Source organism: Sciurus carolinensis, chromosome 5 (assembly GCF_902686445.1).
Source record: "Sciurus carolinensis chromosome 5, mSciCar1.2, whole genome shotgun sequence".
Taxonomy (NCBI): domain Eukaryota; kingdom Metazoa; phylum Chordata; class Mammalia; order Rodentia; family Sciuridae; genus Sciurus; species Sciurus carolinensis.
This window is the reverse complement of record NC_062217.1, coordinates 102,197,229-102,222,292: the sequence shown is the minus strand read 5'-3', so window position 1 is coordinate 102,222,292 and position 25,064 is coordinate 102,197,229. Positions and strand designations below refer to the sequence as shown.

Genomic DNA, 25,064 nt, shown 5'->3' with positions numbered 1-25,064 from the left:
GTTCCTCTTGCCTCAGCTTCCTAAGTTTCTGGGATTACAGCATACACCACTGCATCCAGCCTAGTCCTTATTTTTATCAGAGTTAAAGAGGCTTATTATGAAGAGGAAACCATTTACTCTGAACTCCTTTTGTTGTTGCTGTTTGTTTGTTTATTGTTTTTTATAATGTATTGACCTTTCTCACTTTAAGAGTTTAGGACTTAGCATGAATTCATATTTCCCCATTACCATTAATATAACCTTACTGCTGCCTCACTTTCCCACCCTAGTTATCACATTCCTGTTTTTTCAATATAGTATTGTAAACACTATTCATATCTGGGCTATAATTGCTTTTCCTCTTTTGTACAATTTTTGTTTTCCCCCAAATTAATAGTTGTCTTAATGTTCACTTGCTTACAGAGATGGGAATTTATAAAAGGTGAAAACAGAACACAAATTTCATCTTTGTGATCCTTCAAATTATGATATGGGAATTGTGATTTTAACTTCTCAATTGTACCTTCAAGGGAAAATGTCTAAGGTCATAAGAAACCTTGTTGTTTCCTAACCAGTTAAGTTAGGTGTGGTACATACTGGATGCCCTGAAGTAATTAGTGTAGCTTTTATTGTGATTGCTTTAAGTAATAAACTTCTGAAGTTCTGTGAGTCCTTTTGGGACTTCTGAAAGAGTCCTTGGTTGTCTAGCAGTTTTCACTTGGTGTAGTCAAGGGCAGAATGTACTCTTTTCCATTTACAGATATTGTATTTGATAATGAAGGTTGATGTGAAAGATACTTAATTTGGGGGATAGTTTGGTTTTGGAGAACATTAAGGTGAATTATATATATTTGGAAATGAACTTGTAGGTTTATTGATACTCCAGTTGTGCTTGTACATGTGTTTGATAGTGATGATAATGTCTCATTGTGGGCCTCCATGAAAAATGGATTAGTAATTTTGTAACAGATATTTGTTCATTGGTTATCCACTGTTTATTATTATTCACAGAACCTGTTTTATTGGTTTTCAGGTACTCGAAGAAGCAGAAGCTCAACATTTATACCAGTCCATTTTGCCTGATATGGTGAAAATAGCACTCTGTCTGCCAAATATTTGCACTCAGGTTAGTGAATTTAACTTTCTAAGTAGCTTTCTTGAGATTTGTAGGTGGACTTCTTTTAAATTCTCATAGTCAAGATCAGAGAGAAGAATGGTAGAGAGAGGGGTGGGAAACAGTTTCTTCCCAAGAATATGGTAATTTTGCTACATTAAGGAAAAGGTTAGAGTCTAGAGTGAATGTTACAAAATGACATTAAAAATGTAACATTCAATTTTTGAGCTTCAGTTTACATTGTGGAAATTTGTTTACTCAGACTTCCTTTTCCTCTTGTTTAAACAGTCTCTGTCTTTAAAAAATTCAATCATTATATCAAAATATACTAATAGAGTTCAGATATTTTATTTTCAAAATGGCTTAATACTACACACTCCTTTACTGTCCTCTAAAGTGATATATTGTTAAAACCAATGAGTTTATAATACTCCTTTAAAAAATATAAAATAATCCAGTATTGCTTTATTTTGTTTGGGATGTATTAATTATATATTATTGCCAAATAACATATGACCTCAATAGTGTCTTAAAGCAATTAACATTTATCATCTCACAGTTTTTATTGGTCATGAGTTTAGGAGCAGTTTAGCTGAATTAGTTGTGATTCAGTCTTTCGTGTAATTGTAGTCAGGATATTGGCCAAGACTACGGTTATAGAAAGGCTTAACTAGGTGGGCCTTCTAGCCCACTTAATTAGCTCACTCACGTGGCTGTGGCAGGAGGACTCCGTATAGACCTTTCCATAGGCTTATTGGGTATCCTCATGACGTGGTTTCAAACTTCCTTAGTTTTCTCTTCCAAGAGAGAGACTGAGGAAACTGTAGTAACTTTTGTGACCAAGTTTCCCAGAGTACCCAGTGTTGCTGCCTCTAGTTTTCTGCTCATTAGTAGCTAGTCACTAAATCTAGCCCATACTCAAGGATAGGGGAAATAGATGCCACTTTTTAAAGGGAAGAGTATCAAAGAACTCATGAGCATATTTTCAGCCCTCCACAGAAGATTGTTGTTTTGTTCTTCATAATTTTCTTCTTGAGTTTCTCGCAACAGTGCTCCCACAGGGCCCTGTGAACATTGTGAGTGGAAGTGCATCTGATTGTGTGGGATGCCCCATCCTGTTGCACACCTCAAAATGATAAGCAGTCATTATAGGGGAACCAAAAATTACCCACAACTGTCTACTTGGACCATGCCATCTCCAGTGGAGAACCAGTGAATGTTTTTCAACCTGCCACAATTATTAGCATTTTACTGGGATGTTTCCAGACTATTTAACTTTAATTTCACCTCAGTAATACATTGTGTTTATTTTAAGTTTTATGCCAGGTGAGGTGGTGCATACCTATAATCCCAGCTATTCGGAAGGTTGAGGCAGGAGGATCACAAGTTTGAGGCCAGCTGGTCTATTTAGCAAAATCCTGTATGAAAATAAAAAATAAAAACGAACTGGGGATTATAGCTCGGTGGTAGAATGCTACTGAGTTCAATTCTCAGTACCACCACACCAAAAAAAGTTTTACATTAGACAGGGATTTTTCCCCAACCCCTGCCCTATAACAGGAATTAAACCCAGGGGAGCTCTGCCTCTGAGCTATATCCCCAGCCCTTTTTATTTTATATCCTGAGATAGGGTCTCATTAAGTTTCAGAGACTGTCCTTGAACTTGGAATCCTTCTGCTTCAGCCTCCTGAGTAACCGGGATTACAAGTGTGTGCCACTATGCCTGACTGAAGAAAATATAGTTTAAAACAACTCTTCCTGTTGCTTCTCTTGGAAGTTGTTTACTTATATTCCATATTCATTCATTTTCCTTCCTTTCCTTTCCTTAGGAAAATAAAATCTCTCATTACCTTATAGCTCTGCCTGTTACTTCTTCCCCTGTGAGGCCTTTCTTGCTTTTACTAGCAGAGCTTAGTTCACCCTGTAGCACTCAAATATACTTACCACATTGTTTTTATTTTATGTCTTTACTTATCTCCTCCCACTAGATTATATTCTCCTTGAAGAGAGATCCTCTTTGTGGGTTTTGTGTGGAGTTCAGTTAAATAATTTTGAATTCAACATAATCAACAATATCTATCCTTTAGACATGGATCACTTAATTCTCTTCTCTACTTATGCTGTAGGACAGTAAGTTTCTGTATTTCACTTAATGAGATTTTTGTGATTCAAAAACATCTAAATTTGTAAGCAATAATAAGTCACTGGGTAGAACCAAATCAGATTCATGGCTCCCCAGCTTTTTGTCCTGGCTGAAAACAAATTCATTCTTTCATTAGTGTATTAATGGGAAGACATTGAAAGTTAAGATTTCAGTTTGAGATCAGAATACATTTTTGGCAGGTTAAATTGTTGATATTTATTGATTTATCACATTAAAGTACTCTAGGACAAATCTAAAAGGTAATTTTTATATTAATGAAAAATATCAAAAGAAACAAGTTTTGGAAGGAGCATTTTGGAATATCTAGTTTTATAGTAACCAGTAAAATTTATATAAGTCATCTCTTTTCCCTAAATATGAGCTTTTAGGATTTTTCTTTACTAGGAGAGCAGAAGTCATTTGTTCTTTTAAAAATTATACTATTTGTTTATTTGGGGATCAGGAAATGTTTGTGTTTCAAGTCCATTAAGCCTAAATATAAATATTCTCCATTTTTAAAAATTATTTATTTTTTAATTTCTTACAGACTGCATTTTGATTCATTGTACACAAATGGGGTACATCATTTCATTTCTATGGTTGTACACAATGTAGATTCATACCATTCGTGTAATCATACATGTACTTAGGGTAATGATGTTTGTCTCATTCCACCATTTTTTATACCTCCCCCTCATTTCTTTCTACATAATCTAAAGTTCCTCCATTCTTCTCTCACTCCCCACCCCCCACCTCCCATTATATATAATTCTCCACTTACCATGAAAAACATTCGGCCTTTGGATTTTTGGGTCCATTAATTTTTAAAGTTAGTTTCCTAGATAACTTAGTAAATGATAATTGGAAACTCTTTTCTCACTAAAAGTTTGTTTTAAACCATTGATACTCTTGTCACCTTGAACTCATGGCTGGATTGTGTATAATATGTTTAGAATGAAAAATAGAGATCAATATGAGCTCTCTTATTTCCTCCTTCCTAGAAATGAAAGGAAGGAGAATTTTGGGTAGTGTAGTGAAAATAAATTCTTTACCTTTTGCTTGTATATTTACCTTTGAATTTTTCCAAGACAAATAGTTGAATTGCAAGTTTAACTTTTTCTTGTTTTTAGTGAACTTTTAGTCTAGCAATAATATGTGTTACCTGTTGCTTAGAAAAATTGCAGTTTTGGACTGGGGAGATAGCCCAGCTGGTAGAGTGCTTGCCTCACAAGCACAAGGCCCTGAGTTTGATCCCCAGTACTAAAAAAAAAAAAAAAAAAAAAAAAAAATTGCAGTTTTGATTTGTCTTACTTAACTTTCCTCTAGTATGATGAGGACAGTTCACTCTGGGCAGATGGTTTGAGATTTGTTCAGACATTTGGCAATCTTAGTTCTTGGTGTTATTAACAGGGAGAAGAAAAAGCATCTCTCTAAGTATTATAGGGATCATTTGAACAACTGATGGGTAAACTGGAAGTTTGTCTTTGGTTTTACCAGTATGTCTTTTACATACAGTTTAAACATTTAAAATAGAATAAAATCCACTGAATATAATACTAAGGTCCTATGGATCGTCCTGATAGTTACAGGTCAGTGAATTTGGGTTTGGTACAAGTAGAAGACATTTTAGACATAAAAGATTTGAAAGAAAAATGTTCTGTATATTCCTTGACTTGGGGTGTGTGATTGTGTAGGAAATGCCTGTCTTGTTACAAATTATACATAAGTTTTCATATGTTCCATTAATTTCTTTAATAAAATTATATTTGGATCTCACAGAGAAATTGTCAATTTGATTTAGAATAAGAGGAGTCCCAAAAAACCAAAAACCAAATAATATCTCTGATAAAGTGGATAATGATACATATGGGGGTGGGGGAGGAGGAAAGGGAAGAATGGAGGAAGGATGAATTGTATAGAGGGAAGTGAGGGGTCAGGAGGGGACAGGGTGAAGGAAAGATAATAGAATGAGACATCATTATCCTATGTACATGTATGATCACACAAATGGTGTGACTCTACTTTGTATACAGCCAGAGAAATGAAAGTTGTACCCCTTTCCTGTACAGTGAGTCAAAAAATAATAATAATAAAATAAAAATAAAATAAGAGGAAAAGGCTGATTTATTGAATTATTTTCCTGAAGTCATTTTATTTAGAACTAAGAAATACTGCTCTGACAATTTTTATATAAGAATAAAATTTAACATATATAATAATAGCTAAATTCAGTGTATCATATTTCTGTTTTATCTTTCATTTTAATTTTTTATTACATGGGTATTGTCTTTCTATTTACTTGCTTAAACATGGTAGTTAAGTCACATTTTATGTTTTTTTCACTCTCATTATTACTGATTAAAAATCTGTAGTTTGTCAAACAACTACATTTCCCAATCATCCCTGATAAACAACCCTTGACTTTAACAATATTGTTGATTTAAGGATTCAAAAGTGGCCTGAAATTATTCCTGCCTCAATTTAGCAAATGCAATTTGGTGCCTCTGCCTTCAAAATTGCTAAACTAATTATTGCTTTTCTTGTCTGTATTTTTTGTTTCCTCCATCAGCCAATACCGCTCCTGAAACAGAAGATGAATCATTCCATCACAATGTCACAGGAACAGATTGCCAGTCTTTTAGCTAATGCTTTTTTCTGCACATTTCCCCGACGAAATGCTAAAATGAAATCGGAGTATTCTAGTTACCCAGACATTAACTTCAATCGGTATGTTTTCAGAACACCTCTTTAACAGTGAAATAGAGAAGGGTGGAAGGAACAATATTTTTGAGTAATTTGCCATGGGCTAAGCATTTTATGTACAATTATCTAATTTTATATTACAATACTGTGAGTTAAGTGATGTTTTTACCATTTTGCAGGCAAGATAATTAAAGTTCATAGAGGTAAAGAACTTGATTGGGATCCAGGAGCCAGTAAGTCACAGAACTGAGATTTCATCTCAGGATTGCAATGCCCATGTTCTTTCCACCTTCTCAGATTATCTTCCTCCTCTGAATGCTCTGGATTCAACCTGCCTTAATTTGATTATTCACAGGAATATTTATTGTACCTTATATTCCTTATATGCTAAAATGATGTTAAAGTGGGAGTGAAATTCCTTTCTGTAAAGATCTCATAAAGAATATAAAATCATAAGGCTTGAAAAATATACTTAAAATGAAAAGTGATTTTGACATGATTATCAATGTAATATTTTTAAAAGGAAGACAAATGTACAAATTATTTGACTAAATTAGCACATTATAAAGGTGTTGATAAAGCTTCAAATTTTGGCAGTTTTCCCAAGTGAGTATTCTATCATCTGTGCAAGCAAAAATATTATAAGGAATCTTCTTAGCAAATGAGTATCATTTTCCCTCCCTCCCATACCCTGATCCATTATTCCCTAAGTCTTCTTTGTTTATTCATTTGAGCCTTATCTTTATGGTACCTATGAACAGAATGTGAGTTTTTTTTTCTCTAATACCTAATGAAGTCTTCAGAAAATTGCTATGTGTTCCTCTTTCCTGGTAGGTTGTGTATAATCCTCCACCACCTCTGATCACCCAACTCCCAGCCCTGAGGGTGGATCAGTGTGGGCAGTATGTCAAGTAGGAGGTATGGTCATGGAACAAACCAAAACCCCTTTTGTCTGACATACTGTTTTGTTTTCCAACATGGAATGGTGCAGTAACCATTTATTTTTATTTTAATTTTCAATGAATTTTTTTAAAAGCTTTTTATTTTAAATTAATGTTAGACTTAGAGAAAAGTTACAAAAATAGTACCCAGAATTCCTATATGCTACTCCACCTCATTTCACCTTTCATTAACATCTTTTGTAACCATAGAAAAATGATGAAAATCAGTAAATTAACATTGATATAGTACTATGAACTGGACTACCAACCTTACTTACATTCTGCCAGTTTGTCCGCTGTCCTTTTTTTCTGTTCCAGGATTATACCCAGCATTCCACATTGCATTTGTTTTCTTGGTTTCCTCCAACCTGTTCCTTGTTTTTTTTTTTTTTTTTTTTTTAATTTTTTAATTATTTTATTTTATTTTATGACTTTGATACTTTTGAAGACTACTTATTAATAACTTTGGAGAATGTTCTCTATCTGTATTTGACTAATATTCTTTCACAATTAGAATGAGGTCATGCATTTTTTGGCAGAAATACCATAGAAATACCTTGTGTTCTTAGTGCATCACATTAGTGGGCTCATGATTCATCTTAGTAGTGGTGATCAGCTGGCTAAGGTAATATTTGCTAGGTTTTTCCACTGTAAAAACACCCTCCTCTTTTTTCTTAGAGAAGATAAAATATTATGTAAATGTTTGCATCACATTTTCCCTCACTAATTTTAGCATCCATTGATGGCCCTTGTCTGCAGTTATTACTGTAATGTTTACCTGTTATAATTTTTGTTTTCCTCTTCCACATGTATTAATTGAAATTGTCTTATAAGGAAGAGTCCCTTATCCCTCATTCTTTTACTATTAAAATGGATTCATTGATCTTTATTTCATTGTATAAGTTAAAATTTAATATAATCATTATTCATTTTGATGCTCAAATTGTTCTAGCTATGACTATTAGGGCTCCTCAGGACTTGTCTTTTGACAAGTTCCCCTTCTTTTATTGAGCATTTCCTTTCTTTCTGGACTCACAAAGTATTTTAAGTTTATCTTGTATTTTCCATGTCCCAGTCCTGGAATCAACCATTTCCCCACAGATCCATGATTCTTTTCATTACTGAAAGCCCAATCCTTCCTTGTCCCTGATGCCAATCTGATAATGAGGACATAGTTTTGAGGAAAAAATAAAGGTGTTTTATTGCTTTGCTAGCAAAGAAGAAGAACAGGGGACTCTTATTGAAGAGGCTGTGATTCTGCCCATCAGGAGGAATGGGGAACTTTAAAAGATGGGATTCAAAGGTTACATTCCACTTGTTCATCAGAGTGTAATTCACTTTTTAATCTGGGGAGATAGTCATTTCTGGTGCCATTTCCAAAGTATGAATACTTAGTTCCTCAGGTGGGTGTGTACTCAAGATAGATAACTCTGTCTAGGATAGAGAAGAAAGGTAATCCTATTTCCCCAGAGATTAGGAGGAGGAGGAGGGAGAAAGGAAGAGAAAGAAATGACCTTTTAAAAATAAGTCACAGTAGCAGAGCAGCAGGGGGCTACACACAGAGCATGAGAAGGACCACTGTTAAATTTTCATAACCAACTAACCTCTGCCAGGGGAACTGTAGGACGATGACGGTTTTATCTTTTTCATTCTTCATGGTGATTTATTCTGAAGACTAAGCAGATTGGCCAAGTGTTTACCTGTTAGGCTTGATGAAAAACAGGACTGAGCCATTTTTCTTAAGGAAAGGAATAGATTAGAACAATGCAAGCACTTTATGCAAATATGTATTGACTTTTTGGTGGGTATTATGTAATACCTTATTTTAGCCCAAGTACCTCAGCTTACTTGATGTTATCTGAAATCTAGCATGAGAATATCTCCTAATAATAATAGCTAATATTTGTTTAGCATTTACCATGTGCTAATCACTGTTAAATTATTTCTTAATCCTCACATCAACTTTATAAATTAGGTATTGATTAGGTAATGTTATTTCCATTTTTCAGATGAGAGGAGATGAAGGATTATAGGATACTTCACCAAGTTAACACAGTAACTGGTAAAATTTAGATTCAACTCAAGAAACAGTCTGCTTCTAGAAGCAGGGTCCCTTAACCACCCTGTCACACATTTCCCTTTGAATGGACCGGATTAATATTTCTTGAACCTTAGTGAAAAATTAGAACGATTCTAATTCTTGATTTTTTAAGTGAACCAAACCCTTTATAAGTCCAGAGTAAGCAAGTAGGATTTAAGCACAATAAGTAGAATTTTTACCAAATAAAAGTTTAATTAGTTCCATTGAAGATTTTAAGCCAGGTATACTCTTGTCTTTCTGCCTCATGGATGTTTTTGTGGATACCAGAACACTGAAAATGAATTAAAGCAGGTAGGCCTGTGATAGTTTTACAATTGTTGTAGGAACTTCTTAGCAGCCAGAATGTCTCTCCACACTTTTATGAGATGGGATGTGTTTTAATGAACCTAAACAAAACAACAGGAATGATATTGATGACTCACTTTGATTCTATCTATAGAAGTATTTAGGTAGGAAAGCTTCTTACTATTAAGGTTCATGGAAAGTAAGGGACTTGTCAGCAGAACAGGAACTTGAACACTGTCTTCTGCTCAAACTCAGTGCTTTTCATTATGTCTCACTGCTTCTTAAGAGCAGAATGCTTTGAGACTGCCTCAGAAATGGAAGACAACCCAAAATTCCCTTTTTATGTGGCTTAAAAGGTCAAGTACCTAATCCAATGAGCTATTTGGTAAGCTAGTTATATAGGATTTTGTTGTTATTGTGTGTTCTTTTTTGCGTAGTTTGTATTCATGAGTTGTTTCTGGCAGTTCAATGTGTGTGTGTGTGTGTGTGTATTTAATCTCAAATGAGTTGTAGCTAGTTGATTGAATAAGAAAAATGGCAAGAGTATGTGGTGGAAGACTGACGTCAATAAATTGAATAAGTCTTCCTTTTTTATTTATTGTTGTGTTCTTCCAGACCTGCTTAGTTATGTTAAATACCCCTGACCTTTTCCCCTGCTTGCCTTTCAGGGCCTAAACATTCATATAAAGGCTTCCAATGTGATTAGCATTGATGCTTCTGAGATTGCATGGAAACTAGATGGTCAGAGATAAATTGTGGGTCTCTGCAGTGGTCAGCCCAGGAGGCTTTTACATCTGCCCTCTTCCCTGAATTGAAAATGCTGCTGGGGCCATATGGCAGAGTGCCTCACAGAAGAGCCAGAAACGACTTTCTGGCTAGGTCCCACATTATCACATGCTTCTATTTTAAAGTGGAGGTTTTAGGGCTTTAGTCTTGATTTACTGTATACTAATGGAATTAATCCTTTACTTATAATGGCATGGGTGTGTGTGTCTAGAATTCAATTCCAGTAATGTTATCAGTATTCCATTCAGGGAAAGATTTTATTAAACTGTGTTTCTCTTTATAAATATGAAAAGAAAAGTACCAATTAATGTTTCTGACCTTTGATTGACTTCTTCCCTTGAAAATGCAAAATGTTTTGTTTAGAAAAGAGTCTGGGTGCCTGACTGACTTTTTCTGTTTCTTTTAAAAATAATTTGTGTTTATCATTTAGTGAAGTGCCAGAGTATCTTCCCTACATGCACAGGGGTTGTTAATGGCCTGGTTTATATGCATATTTATATACATACTGCCAAGTCAAAGTCACCTCCAAATACTTGAAAATATATTCCCAAAACTTGAAAAATCTAAATTAAAAAGAAAAAGGTGTTAGGAAGTTAAAAACTCATATGATGCTTCCTTTCTCTGAGTATCTTTTCCCACCCTCTGTAAGTATCTGACTCTCATAGGCACCTTCTCTCTCTAGCTCCATTTCCATCAGATTTGATCTGCCCTCCCCACCTCTTAGTCTCCAAGCTGAGTCCCTTTGTCTTCTCCCCCTGCCACCACTACAGCAACAATCTTATGATACCATGTATCTCTCTTGCAATGATTTTCATTCATACTTCTTGCCTGTGTATTTCTGCTTTTACTTGTTGTATAATAACTTATTTTATTTTTTTGGCCATACATACCTCTTTGAAATACTATAACAAGCCAAGTCTAAGAATTGTCACAAGGATTTAAACCTACTTTATCTTCTCTCAATTTATCTTTACTTCTCTCTCTCTTCCTACCTCTCTCTCTCTCTCTCTCTCTCTCCATCTCCCTCTCTCCCTCTCTCCCTCTCTCCCTCACACACACACACACACACACACACACACACACACACACTTCCTGGCTTAAATGGGAAAGCATATTTTGTATACACAGTTATTGGAAATTAGAGCAGTAAATAATTGAAATTCTGCTTGATTTGGTACCTATAAGATTTGGACTTGTAAAATTATCAATAGCACTCATTTGTAGTGATAATAAAATCAGTATGAAATTCTAGGAAAGTCCATATCACTAGGATAATAATGCAACCCAAAGAGGCTCCTAAGGTTAATAATTTGTCATCATGATTATGAAATATGTAGACTTTTATGCTGTTTTACAAACAACTGACCCACATATAGAAGCTAGGGGCATTTTCTTTTGGTGGTTTGGGGAATTATTCCTTACAGGCAACAGCCATTTTCTCTTTTCACTGCAGTATTTCTGTTGGAGAATTTTTCCCCCTTAGTTGAGTTATACAGTATATCAATTCGTTTCTAGAAAAAGGTGACTGCTTTTTGTATTTATACTGCTTTCATCTATAAGCAGTAAGCCTAGAAAAGGATTTTGCAGTAGAGCCTAAAGTATTCATTTAGTAAATCATATTTATTGGTATAAGATGTTTAATTAAACTGCCAAGTGCCTTCTTCATTTTGACTATCATTTTGATTTAAACAAACTATACTCTGGTTGACATATTGCAGAAGAAATCAAGCTGAAACCTATACTCTCAGAGAGCCTGTTTTCAGCTGCCAGCTATATTTTAAGAGTATGTGTCTTTAATATTTTTTTAAGTTCTTTAAATGAGTAAAAATTATCACATAAGCATCTTTGAACTATTTTTAAAAGTAGATAATATTTTAGATTGGGTTAAAATGCTACCCAACATTAGTATTCTTTTTAGGAAATATTTATATAAATTGTTTTTTCCAGAAGTTGACCCTGAATACAGATTTCAAATCGTTGTAAACAGGATCATTTGAAATCTGCATTTCCTTCCCTTTTCTTAATTCATTTCAATTGCTCAATAGGATTTTTTTTTCATGAAATTAACTTTTCCTTCTCTGCATAGTTACATAAGCTTGCTCTTCTAATCTTGAAAAATGTTACCCATTTCAGCACTTATTAAAGTGAACTTCTACTTGGAAGGGTTTCTGGATTTAAAATCAGAGTATATGACTGGAGGCAGAGAATCCTCATCATTTATAGCCAATGAATTTTCCTGTAATTTTTAAATGCCTTTGGAAAGCTTGATCTTATTCCCAAAAGCCTGCTTTTGTGTGAGATATCTTTTAGTGAACTACTTACTCAGGTCATATGCTTCTAAAGCCCTGCTTTTCTTTCCTCAGGACAAATTGAATTATGTTACCAATAACAATGCCACATCATTTCAAAGCAAACCAAATTAAGTAGTGCAAATCTAGGTTGCTGGAAACTGGATAACATGGGCACTGTTTTGGTAACCAAGCAAAGGATCTATATTAGTCAGTTCTAATTGCCATAACAAATACTATAGCTTAGGTGACTTAAACAACAAAAATGGATTTTCTCAACAATTGTGAAAGTTAGACGTCCCAGACCAAGGCACTAATGAATTCTGTTCCAGATGAGGACTCTCTTATCTCATAGACTACTGCCTTCTCACCTCATTCTCACATGACAGAGAGAAAGCTCTGGTGTATCTCCCTTTTTTTATGAGGGCCCCAGTCTTATAAGTTTAGGGCTGTATTTATTTAACCTTTACCACCTCTTCATAGGCCCTATCAGCAAATAAAGCCACATTGGGAATTCCAGTTTAAATAAGAGTATTGGGAGGGCATAGACATTTAGTAGGTTGCAAGATCTGTTTAATTAACAAAGATTACACATTTAGGCTCCAGTCTCTTGTCATACCTACGTCTCTCCCCTCCATTCCCACTCCCCTGACTTGACTATAAATATTCAAATGTGGATTTTTTTTTTTAGATATCATTTTTGTTCACTTATGTAACCGCCTAATAATATTATTCATTATAAATAAGAACTTGCCACAGGGAACATGCTGTGCATTAACTGACTGACCCTACTTGACCTTGGGAGATGAGATGGTACCTTTTCCCTGGAGGAAAATGGATTGGACAAGTGGGTGGGTAGAGAATACTGGCTGATTCCAGTGGTTTTCAGGGAGCCTGGGTCTAGTGGATTTCAGTCCTCTCCAGACGCTGTTCTGATCAAATCTGTTTTCTAGTTCTTTGTCATTACAGAATCACCTGGAAAGTTCTTACTTAGTAGCAACATAGATTTATTACTTTGTGAATTATTAACACATTTTAAAACATCCTCTACCCTCTTTTATTTTTGGTCTCTTTCAGGTTGTTTGAAGGACGTTCATCAAGGAAACCAGAGAAGCTTAAAACACTTTTCTGTTACTTTCGAAGAGTCACAGAGAAAAGTAAATTCCTTTCATTCTTATTATAATTTTTCTTACTGATGAGTACAGTTCAAATCAAGTGATGGGAAGAACATTTTGTGTTTAAAGTACTTCTTACTGCCCCAAGCACATTTGGGCAGTAGTGATTCAATGTTGTAACCTTGATTTTATGCATGTTATAGATACACATAAATGTGTACTATTAATGTGCATGGGTTCTATATACTTTGAAATCAAACCCATATCCTATAAAACCTGCAATATGCTTGAAAGAATTTTTTTTTAATTGTAAACAAATGGGATACATGTTGTTTCCCTGTTTGTACATGGCGTAAAGGCATACCATTTGTGTAATCATAAATTTACATAGGGTAATGTTGTTTGATTCATTCTGTTATTTTTTCCCTTCCGCCCCACCCCTCCCACCCCTCTTTTCCCTCTATACAGTCCTTCCTTCCTCCATTCTTGCCCCCCTCCCCAACACTAACTCTAACCCTAACACTAACCCCTCCCACCCCCCATTGAAAGAATTTTTATGAGTAAAAGTAATAAATTAATACTTTGAAAAGAAAGTATATTGAATAGGAGGTACATGTAGGATGCTCTTCATTTAAAGAAGCTTTAACTAGTTTAACTTTATTTGTATAGACCAGTTAGTTCATTGTTTTCCTACTCATTCATCTCTTTCGTCTCCCCTAATCCCTTTGTAGAGTTCTTATAAAACTGGATTGTAAGTGTTTACATGTCTGTCTCCTTCTGTTGGACCATCTTGCTTTACCAAAGGTGGATGCCCAGGCTGACCTGAGGCAACAACAGTAAATGTCCAACAAATGCTGGCGATGACTAACTGACAATGCACATGGTTACTCTTACCTTAGGAACTAAATGACCATGACCAAGTTTAATACTTCAATGGTTCTGGTTTCTCATCTATGAAATAAAATAATAATGATAATTACCTCAGAAAATAGTTGCGGATATTAAACAAGTATATATACTTAATGTGTTACCTTTACTGCAAGTTGATAATAAAGGAAACCAGAACACCTTGTAAGTTTCCTTTTGCTACATTTTCCTGTTTCTAAATCTAAATATAATTATTGTAATTAATTCAGAGTTTACTTTTCTGTCTTGAACATCAAATCATGTATACCTTCTCTGAAAGCTACTTTGCTTTCTCAGTTTTAGGATTTCAAATACTTTGAAGAAAAAGCAAATTATTATAATTATTTTTTAAAAATTTTCATTAGAAATGTATGTGCTGTTTTAAGTCTTGGGAGTTAGGTTGAAGAAATAATTTATAATCAGACACTTTATTTCTGGCTTTTTCATTGTACATGATAATTTAGGTCTTTATAGAAATAAAATGAAGTGTTGCTATAGGTTTTCAAGATGTAGCACTAATATCTTAAGGAGGATATAATAAACGGAATTATATAAGTTTGCTATATAATGATTAGTCGTATTGAGGTTTGGAACCTACTGAATAGAGACTTTAGAGATCTATTCAAAGTATCATATTTCATTAAATCATTATAGATGGTAGGACATTCCATCACATTATATATGTCCAAGAATGAAAAAAGACTTAGGATAGGGGTATCTATTAGGAAACCTGTTGCATCAAAGGTCTTGCCCTCAATCAAGGATAAATGAGAAATTGACATGGCTGTGCAGAAAAGAGGTAATAAAGAACTTGTTAAGTCCCAACTTTGTCACTCTTGTGGGGAGTAGGGAAAGAGTTTACCTCTGAGAATTCGAACCACACCTCCAGGTGATGGCAGAAGCAGATGCCCATCTTTGGAAAAATTGTTTTATTCCAGGCCCATGGCAAGATATCTACATTATAAAAAACATTTTAAGAAACTTAATATGTGAAAAACATGTATTTTAGAACTGATTAAACATAATTTTAACAGGACCAACTTTTCATTATTGTTAAACATCTATATTTTATATTCACAATGAAAATCTTAAGCCAAAATGTTTAGAGCCATCTGAATTGTTATTTTCAATATAGTTTTAGATAAAGTATATTTATAGTCACATGTTTAAATTTGATGATTCATATGTAGTACATATTACGATTTTATTAAAGGAAATATTTGAATAACCAAAATGCCCTATTCTGGGGTGAATTTTGCCCTTTTATGGAAAAAGCAACAGATATGTTCTTAAGGCACTTTCGTTAGTAGTTTTTTCTAGAGAACCATATCCTTCCTGCCTTTTCTCTTGCTTTGCCAGTAGTATTTATTTATGAATTTCTCATGGTCTCTCTCAGTATGTATGAAGGATTTTAAATCTTCTTCTCTACCAAATGACTGAATAATAAAATAGACATTACTTTCCTATTAATAGAATTGCTTCTCTAATGTTTGGATTGTTTGACCTCTTGGGAGTTTTAAATATGCTACCTTTTGTCTTAAAGTTAGTATCTGAAGAATATTTTATGACTCATATTAACAAAAGATTGTTTTCTAATATAGATGATTTTTGAGTTGCTGCTGCTTGTCATTGAGAATAAAGAAATGTGGAATTGTCTGTAGGAATGAAATTATGGCCAAGCTTCTGTTGGGCTCGACACCATCATCACTAATAGTTCCTGACATCTCTTTGTGCTTAAGAGCTTTTTCTTTTCTTTCCTTTTCCTTTTCTTTCTTTCTTTCTTTCTTTTCTTTCTTTCTTTTTTTTTTTTTTTTAACAAAAGAAAACAGAAATGGCATGGCCTTTTTACCCTGCTCTTTGAGGCGAGCACTCTACCAACTGAGCTACCTCCCCAGCCTACCCTGCTCTTTGATTTGAAGCAGACAAATTACTTCTGGCTAGCTGATTTATTTTTTGCTTTTGCCACTGGCTTAGAAAACAAAAAAGTAATCCTAACCAAGGAAGGATCCTATCCTCTAAAATTATTGATTGCATTAACAATATTTCATTTTGAGCTTTTCAAATCTATTGCTCCTTTAAAAATGTCATCTTCTCTAAACTCATAGCAGTAATATCTCCACCAACTAATGTGCCTGTTTAAAAGTAGAGCACTTGCCAATCATCTAAGCTCCAGACTTAGTTGTGCTAAGTCCAAAAGATGTGCCAAAGATTTCCTTTTTAAATCTTAGAAATTTTACTTTACTATAAAGCACATACATATATATCTTTTTACCAATCTTTTGAGTGTAGGGTTAAGGCTTTTCTTTGAAAAAGAGTCTAAAAATTGGAATTTAATTTTGTCTTTGTTGCTTATGCTATAACAACTGTACATTTTTAGTGCTCTTTTTAAAAGTATATTCTATTTTTAAAATGCCACCAAAAGGTGCCAGCTCTCAAATCCTACTGTTGTGCTGTTACTTGTCTTGTTTTGTTTAGTGCAGGCTTATTATTTTATAGATGGTGCTTCTAATGTAAGGATAATTATTTTAAATCAGTATTCTGCTGTATAGTTGGCCCTCTGTATCTGAGACCATGTGAAGATTCAACCTACCATGAATTGAAAATAATCTTTAAAAAAATTACATCTGTTCTGAACATGTGCAGACTTTTTTTTTCTTGTCATTATTTCTTAAACAATACAGTATAACATCCTAGTTAGCATTTACATTTTATTAGGTATTTTAAGTAATCTAGAAATGATTTAAAGTAGGAGGATGTGTATCGGTTATCTGCAAATATAAGAGACCTGAGCATTCATAGATTTTGGTATGCATGAGGAGGGTTCTAGAGCAACGGCCCCTCAGGTATTAAAGGACTGTATATCAAGTCTGTGCTAAAGTTAGTATTTCCTCATTTGTTACAAATAATTCACAATTGAAACTTACTTTGTGTGTATTTTTGGTTTATTGCTTTTGTAGAACCTACTGGGTTGGTGACATTTACAAGACAGAGTCTTGAAGATTTTCCTGAATGGGAAAGGTAATAATAATAAAAATGGTGTTATACCCTTAGAATTAGAAGGTCTTTTTTTTTTTTCTTCTTTTTTTTCTTTTTTTTAGCCATGAGAGGACTCAGTTTACAGCCCTTAGAAAGATAGTATCTGAACCTCATAACTGCCCCCATGCTGGGAATATCTTATCTTAAATGCTGTATAGTAGCTCTCATTGTTAGAAAAGTTGCAACTTTTAAATCACTATCTGCCAACTCTTTGACTTCTACCATTTTGCCTTAGCTTTGTCTTCTGAAACAAAGTTTTGGAGGTTAGGGAGTTGTATGTGTGAAAACACTCATATTAAGTAGAACATCAATATTTAAATGTTCCTCTATACCCTCCTTTTTGGTTAGTGTTTGTATTTTATGACTTTTTTTTCTGGAGGACAATATTGGGGAAAGTTTTTAAAATTTAGCTGAGATATAAGCAGTAATTATTTAGAACTTATCTAAGTGGGGAATTTTAAGTTTTGCTCTTTGTGTATATTGTTGGCAGATTTTGTGTTGTTGCTGATTCATTGGGAATTTTAAAATTATTATTATTATTTACCTGAAAACACTGAGAGTCCTGACCAGTCTGAGTTAACTCAGATGGTAAGTTCTTCAATACCCTGAAATCGATAACACATTTCCTAATCTGTGGATTGACTTTTTAAATAGGTGAAGACATGATCAAGCATACTACATGTATATTTTTAGGTGTTCATTTTATGTTAAACACTGTCTCTTATATTTTCACTGTCTAATAATTTTTATCATAGTTTTTAGTTGTTTTGTTTGGAATTAGTGATGAGGGGGAATCACTCTTAAAGGAAGTTAACTTGACAAGACATATCTACTTAGTGACTTTCCTATGATGTGTTCATCCATCAAAGGTGTTTGTGAAGAAAAACTTAATTCAGATGGCTGAGTGCATAATTGAGATGATTAAAAGTACATGAAAAGACTAAACAACCTGAAAAGGGGGAGTGTGATAGAGCCAGAAAAGGAGCACAACATGTATAACCTTTTGGAATCATGGCACGTTAGAGATGTGAGAGACCCTAGAAAGTCATGTGGTCCATCTGCCTACCCAAAATACTAATCACCTCTAAAATACCTTCAACAGAGAGAGACTGATCAACTTCACTGATGGGAAATTCACTGTTTACCTCAGTCCGTTCCATTGATGGCTGCATGTGTTATTACCTAACATTTTATTTACTAACAATGTCTATCTTCTAAAAATAAGCCCTTCTTCATTTCCTAGTTCTTCCTTCTGGAGTTAGAATAAATCTAATATCTAATGTTCTCTAACATTCAGCCTGCCTTCAGTATCTTAAAAACATTTTCTTGACAGTGGTAACAGTGAACAGAAGTCCATAGTGTACTTCTTTTGAGAATTCTAAATCTGCTTTTGACATACCCCCTTTCATTGGTTTCTCTTAAAATATGATGCATAGAACTAAATGTAACATTCTTCTATGTCATCTGGCCAGACCAAAGTACAGAAGATTGCTTTTCTTCACTAGTCTTTAGAAGGAATACGTTCATACCATTTCGGTGTTGATTTTATAGATCATTCACAGAGCCTATTCATTTGGCACCAGTGTGAAAGGACACGCATTTGTACATCATTGTTGGAAAGTAGGGACAGGTCAAAATGCAGGCTGCTATGTGAATGAGGTATATTAACTTTCCCTCTGACTTGAAGATTGTCCCCTTAACTTTCATAGGCAGAATTTAATTTGATACCTTTTCTAACTATTTATATTTTATTGATATCTCTCTCTCTCTGTCTCTCTGGGTTTTTTTTTTTTTGTTTGTTTGTTTGACCTGCTTCATAAGTGAGTTGAAGAATGTAATTAAAATCAGTCTTGCAGACTCCACAGAACTAGAAACATGTATGCATTTAAGAAGGGAGGAATGAAGAAAAGATGAGGACTGTTGATTGTCAAGAATAAGGGACTAGGTGGGTGCCAGAAAGTTCAAAGCTTTTCTGAATCCCAGTTTTTGGCACATTAGTAAGCCCTTTCATCATCAGCAAATAACAACCAGGCTTCCTTAATTGCAGACAACCAGAATAGTTTGTCTTTGATTCCTGGGACAGGAGTGTAGAAGCTTGCTGGAACCCAAATAGGAGACCTGTTGGGAAGTTGAAGAATACTTGAAATAAATAAGAAATAGTTTTTAGGAATTTCATAATTACAGTAAGAACTGTAATAATATAAAGTTAACAACTACAGCCATGGAAAATAGTTGACAATGGATGGGAATTCTGTTTTGAAATCCTGACTAACATTCCAGACATTTCTGGACCATGCTTCTTTATGTGGTTTTCAGTAGTATCCTCACAGGTGGTCTCTCTCTGAATAAAATGGCTAGTGAAGTAGGAACAAGAAAAGGAAGTTTGAAAAGAAAAAAAATCAAACCTATGGACTTTCTACAAGGGATTGTATATTTTTTTCTAAAATTATCGTGTAATTGGACCAGTGAAATGGGTTACCTGGATTCATATCTTTGCTACCATGTTTATAAAGCCTGAGCAGGTTACTTTAAAATATTCCGTGCTTTGCTTTTCCATCTGCAAAGGAGATCATAATGGGGTTATTTTGAGAGTTAAATGAGTTAATACAAATAAAGGTCTTAGAATAGAACTTGTACTGGATTACCTACTTGGATTAAGGTTTAATAGTCTATTAGACTAGAGTTTTGCCAGATATATATTTGAACTCATTAAAATTAGGAAACCAATCTCAGTAAATAAATAATGCTTCCCAGCTAACCTTCTAAATCATTATTTTTTAAATATAATCATCCTCCCCTTCAGAAAAAGTTATTGCCACCCTTACATAAGGAGTTTGGATCTAATCTTGGTTACATTCTATTATAATTTTATATATGTTTGTTTGTAATTTTGGAACTGTGAATTGAACCTGGGTACACTTTATCACTGAGCACATCCTTTCTCCTTTTTATTTTTGAGACAGGATCTCATTTAGTTGCTGAGAGTCTCACTAGGTTGCTGAATCTGGCCTCAAACTTGCTATCTTCCTTCCTCAGCCTCCTGATTCACTGGAATTATAGGCATGTACCACCATGCCCAGCTAATTTTTGTCTTTTATGCAGTAAGAAATCAAGGGGAAAAAAATCTAGTAAGGGAAACATATCATCACCAAATGCTGTTAATTCACTTAAGTTGATTTTTAATATAATATAAGGCAGGTCAACACCTCAGTGACTGTAGCAGTTTTAAAAGGGAAAGAAAACAGTTGTGTCTTTTGAATGACTTGTAGGTACTAGGTTCATCTGTCATCTTTTTTAATATGAAAATGCCACAGTATTTGTGCGGCATGTATTTTCATCAGGACACCCCCCCACACACACACAAACATGAAAATAGAGCCCACTTGAGAATCGTATATAATTTATTGCCAAATTTTCTACATTTTCCCTCAGATTGTGAACTCTAGCATAATAGTAAAATATCATAGATCTTCATTTTTTTATGTCTTGACAAGTTTTGCAACTACCTTACAGAAGAGAAACTTTGATATTACATAGCAGAAAAGCAGGTTTCAAAACAGTGTGTTGACTAATTTTAATTTAAATATGTATCTTTATAGATTTGTATAAGGAAAAATTTGAGAGATTCAGTGCCAGGAATGTTGACAGTAGTCATCTATTTCTGACTTTTGAGATTTGAAGTGGTTTCATTATTTTATAGTTACTATATTCTCTGATTTGTCTGTGGTGAATTATTTATCATTAACAGAAAAATAAGGGAATATATTTTTACATTATAGATGTGACAAACCCCTGACACGATTGCATGTTACTTATGAAGGTACCATAGAAGGAAATGGACAAGGCATGCTACAGGTAGGTGACTCTCAATTGTGTGTGTGCATGTTTAAGACTTTTTTCTTGTCAAGCTTCTGACAGACAAGGAAATTTGAAAGGCTCTTTATTTGTCTCTTAAACTGATTTAATGCAAAGAAGCATCATAGCCGAATGGAGAAAAACACCAAACAGATCACTTTGACAGCCTTGGTAATGTTGTTATTTGCCAGTGTATGCTCTCTGTTTCTTACATGTGCCTCTTTAAAAAGCCTTTGACAGAAAGTCCCAAGATCTAGACAACACCAGTCCTGCTGGTTCAGACAGTGATTGTAGATTGACAGTGGAGGAAGTTCTTGACAAGCTGTCCCCAGCCAGTTTTGTTCTTTTTTTTTTTTTTTTTTTTTTTTTTTAATAAGGCTCTCGCTCAGCCCCAAATGATGACCAGCTTGAGATGTTTTTCTGCCACCAATAGCCTTAGGTCTAGGAGGCAGACATCTAAAACTGATTGATAAGAAAAACTTCTCTCCTATATAAAACAGTTTTAAGCACATGAGCTAGCTGTGCTTGCTAATGTCTTTTTTCATGTTGGAGATAGCAGGAAGTTCTGTCTGTTCTTTAGTCTTTGTTACTAATTTGTAACTGTCATTGGTTAGAAAAATTTTTTTAGCAAAAAATCTTAATAAAACACCTCATGTATGTAGTTTTTTAAAATCTCATAATACCTAACCTGAGCATATATTTTGCTTTTGATTTATAGCAATTTTTTAAAATTCAGTAATCAGAGATAATATATTAGTGTTTTGTTTTTATTCCATTTATGAGAGCATTGTAAACTTAGTTTTCTTTGAAAGAGGCTTGTGTATCATCTCATTTGTACTGGGAATTTTTCTTCCTAGATTCTTATTTGATGCTTGTATTGGGTTAGAAGCTAAAGAAAGCAATTTTCAGAAAATAGATGAATTTAACTAGACTGATTTATGCATAGTTATGATATACATATGTTGGAAGTGACTGATGAATCATTCTTTTTAGAATGGCCTTTTATTTAGACATATCTGTAATTAAAATTTTAAAGGAAACAAACTGTGTTTTATTTTAGATCACCTTCTCCCAGTAATTATTTGAACTCATAAACAAAAGTATTTATGAAAATTGAATTGACAATTTGTCCTGGATTTAACATTTGCAGAAACAAACTCACTAAAAAATATTTTAATATATGTACAATCAATATACTTTTTCTTCTACTTAAAAACATAATTTCAAAATCTGCTTAAAAACTGTTTGAAATATATTACTTCCCCCACATTCCCTTCTTTATGAAGTTTTTTTCTCCATTAAAGTCTTGGATAAATTGAGGTATTCTTAATACATATGAACTGAACAGTTATTTCTAGTTAGCTCCACAGGAGCTACAGTACAATTCAACAGGAAATTACTTAACAACAGTTGAGGCTAAGATTCTCCTCACTTCCCTGGAATATATTATAGATGAAACATGAGACCTCAGTAGATTAAAAGAATACCATAAAGGCTTCTGGCACTATTAATTGTTCTCCCTACCCATTGCTATGTCTCCCCAGGGGATCAGGTAATATTGTATTGCAGTGCTTCAAAGCTCCTTGGGTAGCACATAAATTACATTGTGCTGAATGGCAACAACAACAAAACCTCTCTAAAGAATGTTATGATTTCTCTTTTCATCAAGTTATAATTCAGAAGCTGAGTAATCTGAACAAGTAGTTTTAAAGTAAAGAAACTTGTAAAAATGTGTGACTAAAAATAAAGAAGCACTAATATGCTTGTTTTCATGTACTAGAACAGGTCTCTCACCTGTTATAGAGAGCCTTTTATTAAGAACTTTTTTAAGTAATAGAAACTTGTTTTCTTAAAGACCCCTGCTTTTAGAAGCATATTTAGTTTTGTGCATTATTTCTGTGTACATATTGCAAGTAATGAATTGTTGATCTTTTATTCAGTAAACAATTGCATTCATGGGCTGGCGATATAGCCCAACATGTAGAGAGCCTGCCTATCAAACTCCAGACCCGGGTTCGAGTCCCCAGCACTGGTAGATCATGGAAATTCCAAACAAACAAAAGAAACCAATTGCATTCATATTGCACGTATTTCATGATCATTATCAAGTAGTACATAAGTTAGATAGAGCTTATATTTTTATTTGTTCTATAACTTATTCCAGTAAAAATTGAGACTGATCTCAAACCTCCTTGATTTTTTATTTGTACTTCCAGTAGAATTACACTTGCAGGCTCTCAATTTGGTCTCAGTTCTCAAAAGCATTTCATTTTATTTCTTTGCTGGGTCTTCCCCTTTTACTTTGCCCCTGCTCTTGTAATTCTTGTCTAAACTGTTTAGTAGTTATCTTTGCTTTTAATTTATACTTTGCAGTTTATTCTTTAAATTGTAGCCTAAAGTATCTTACCTAAAACACAAGTCCAGTTATTATTTGAATCTTTCCCAGAAACTTCAAAATTGAGTAAAAATTCCCTAGACCCCAGACCACTTTATCATCAACTATAACCCTCCACATAATATATTCTACCATGGAGGCAGCATAATTCCTCTCACGTTGCTGTGGGTTTCTCCCTATGTCCTTGTAGAGCTGTTCCCTCAGGCTATGCATTAGCTAACCCTGGATAGAATACTATGTTCTCTTAAAAAAACTCCTAATCCTCCTCCCATGCTCAGATTTAGTTAATTCTGTTATTTGAAAAATAAAAAATACATACTAACAGGCTCTTTAATTATCATCTTATCGTTCTGCTTATGTCCTGACTCCCATCTAGCTTGCAAATCCTCTGAGGCCAGGAGCCATGTACTTCTTACTCATCTTCATATCCCATAGTTCCCACCACAATACTCAGTAAATATTTATTGAGTAGTTTAAGCCACAAATCACCCAGTCCCTAAAGACCTCAGTATAGTAAGTAACCAATTCTAATCAACAGTTTCACCAAAAATTGTTTTTCTACATAAGCTAAAGAGTAACTGGGCTTCTCCACGCCCCCCTTTTTAGTACTGATTACAAGTACAAACCCAGCTAGATGCAGTGATGCGTGCCTACACAGTGATGCAGATGCTGAGGCAAGAGGATTTTAAGTTCAAGGCCAGCCTCAGCAACTTAATGAGACCCTGTCTCAACATTAAAAAATAACTAGGGATATAGGGATAGAGCAGCCCTGGGTTCAATCCTAAATACCATTAAAAAAAAGAATATAAACTGAAATATATGATTCTCAATAGTAACTCATTTTAAGAATTTACTGATGGTATGTTTCCCTCAAGTTCAATCCCCAGGACCACACACAAAAGAATTCTATCAGTATCTATTCACATATACTTTTTCATAATAAAAGATTTATATTCTTTTGGTGGGGATTGTTATTATTTTGTTTTGTTTATTTTAGACAGGGTCTTGCTGTGTTTCCCAGGGGGGCTTTGAACTTGCGATCCTCCTCCCTCACCTCCTGATTAACTGAGATGAGAGACATGTACCAGCACACCTAACCTGATTCATATCTTGTTCTACTCTGTTATAAAATCAGCTTTAGGTTATCATTTGGTATTAGTTACCTCAGAGAATACAACAAGTTTGAATAGATCTTATATTTTACAGTGATTAGAAAGTGTACTATCCTCTCTTATAGTACTTAGTAAACTCTATTTTACTTGTGTGTGTGAATATGTATGTAATAAATTATATGTATCTGTGTAATTTAACCCTAACCTAAGGCTAAGATGGACACCAATTCTTAAGTGAACTGAAATAACGTTGGCAATTTGAGTGTGCATTCCCACAAGGATTACGTAGCTCTTCTTCATCAGTA

General features: G+C 34.1%; 1 protein-coding gene across 3 annotated transcripts in view; it reads left to right on the top strand.

The window, feature by feature from the left end:
* Nucleotides 1–25,064, top strand: part of Parg (poly(ADP-ribose) glycohydrolase) — a 120,734-nt gene that overhangs the window by 46,118 nt on the left and 49,552 nt on the right. For all 3 annotated transcript variants that reach the window (XM_047552605.1, XM_047552604.1, XM_047552606.1), the window contains exons 8-12: nucleotides 1,013–1,105; nucleotides 5,806–5,963; nucleotides 13,418–13,497; nucleotides 17,319–17,379; nucleotides 21,177–21,252. In XM_047552605.1, the coding sequence (XP_047408561.1) occupies nucleotides 1,013–1,105; nucleotides 5,806–5,963; nucleotides 13,418–13,497; nucleotides 17,319–17,379; nucleotides 21,177–21,252 (468 nt within the window). The remainder of the gene's footprint in view (nucleotides 1–1,012; nucleotides 1,106–5,805; nucleotides 5,964–13,417; nucleotides 13,498–17,318; nucleotides 17,380–21,176; nucleotides 21,253–25,064) is intronic.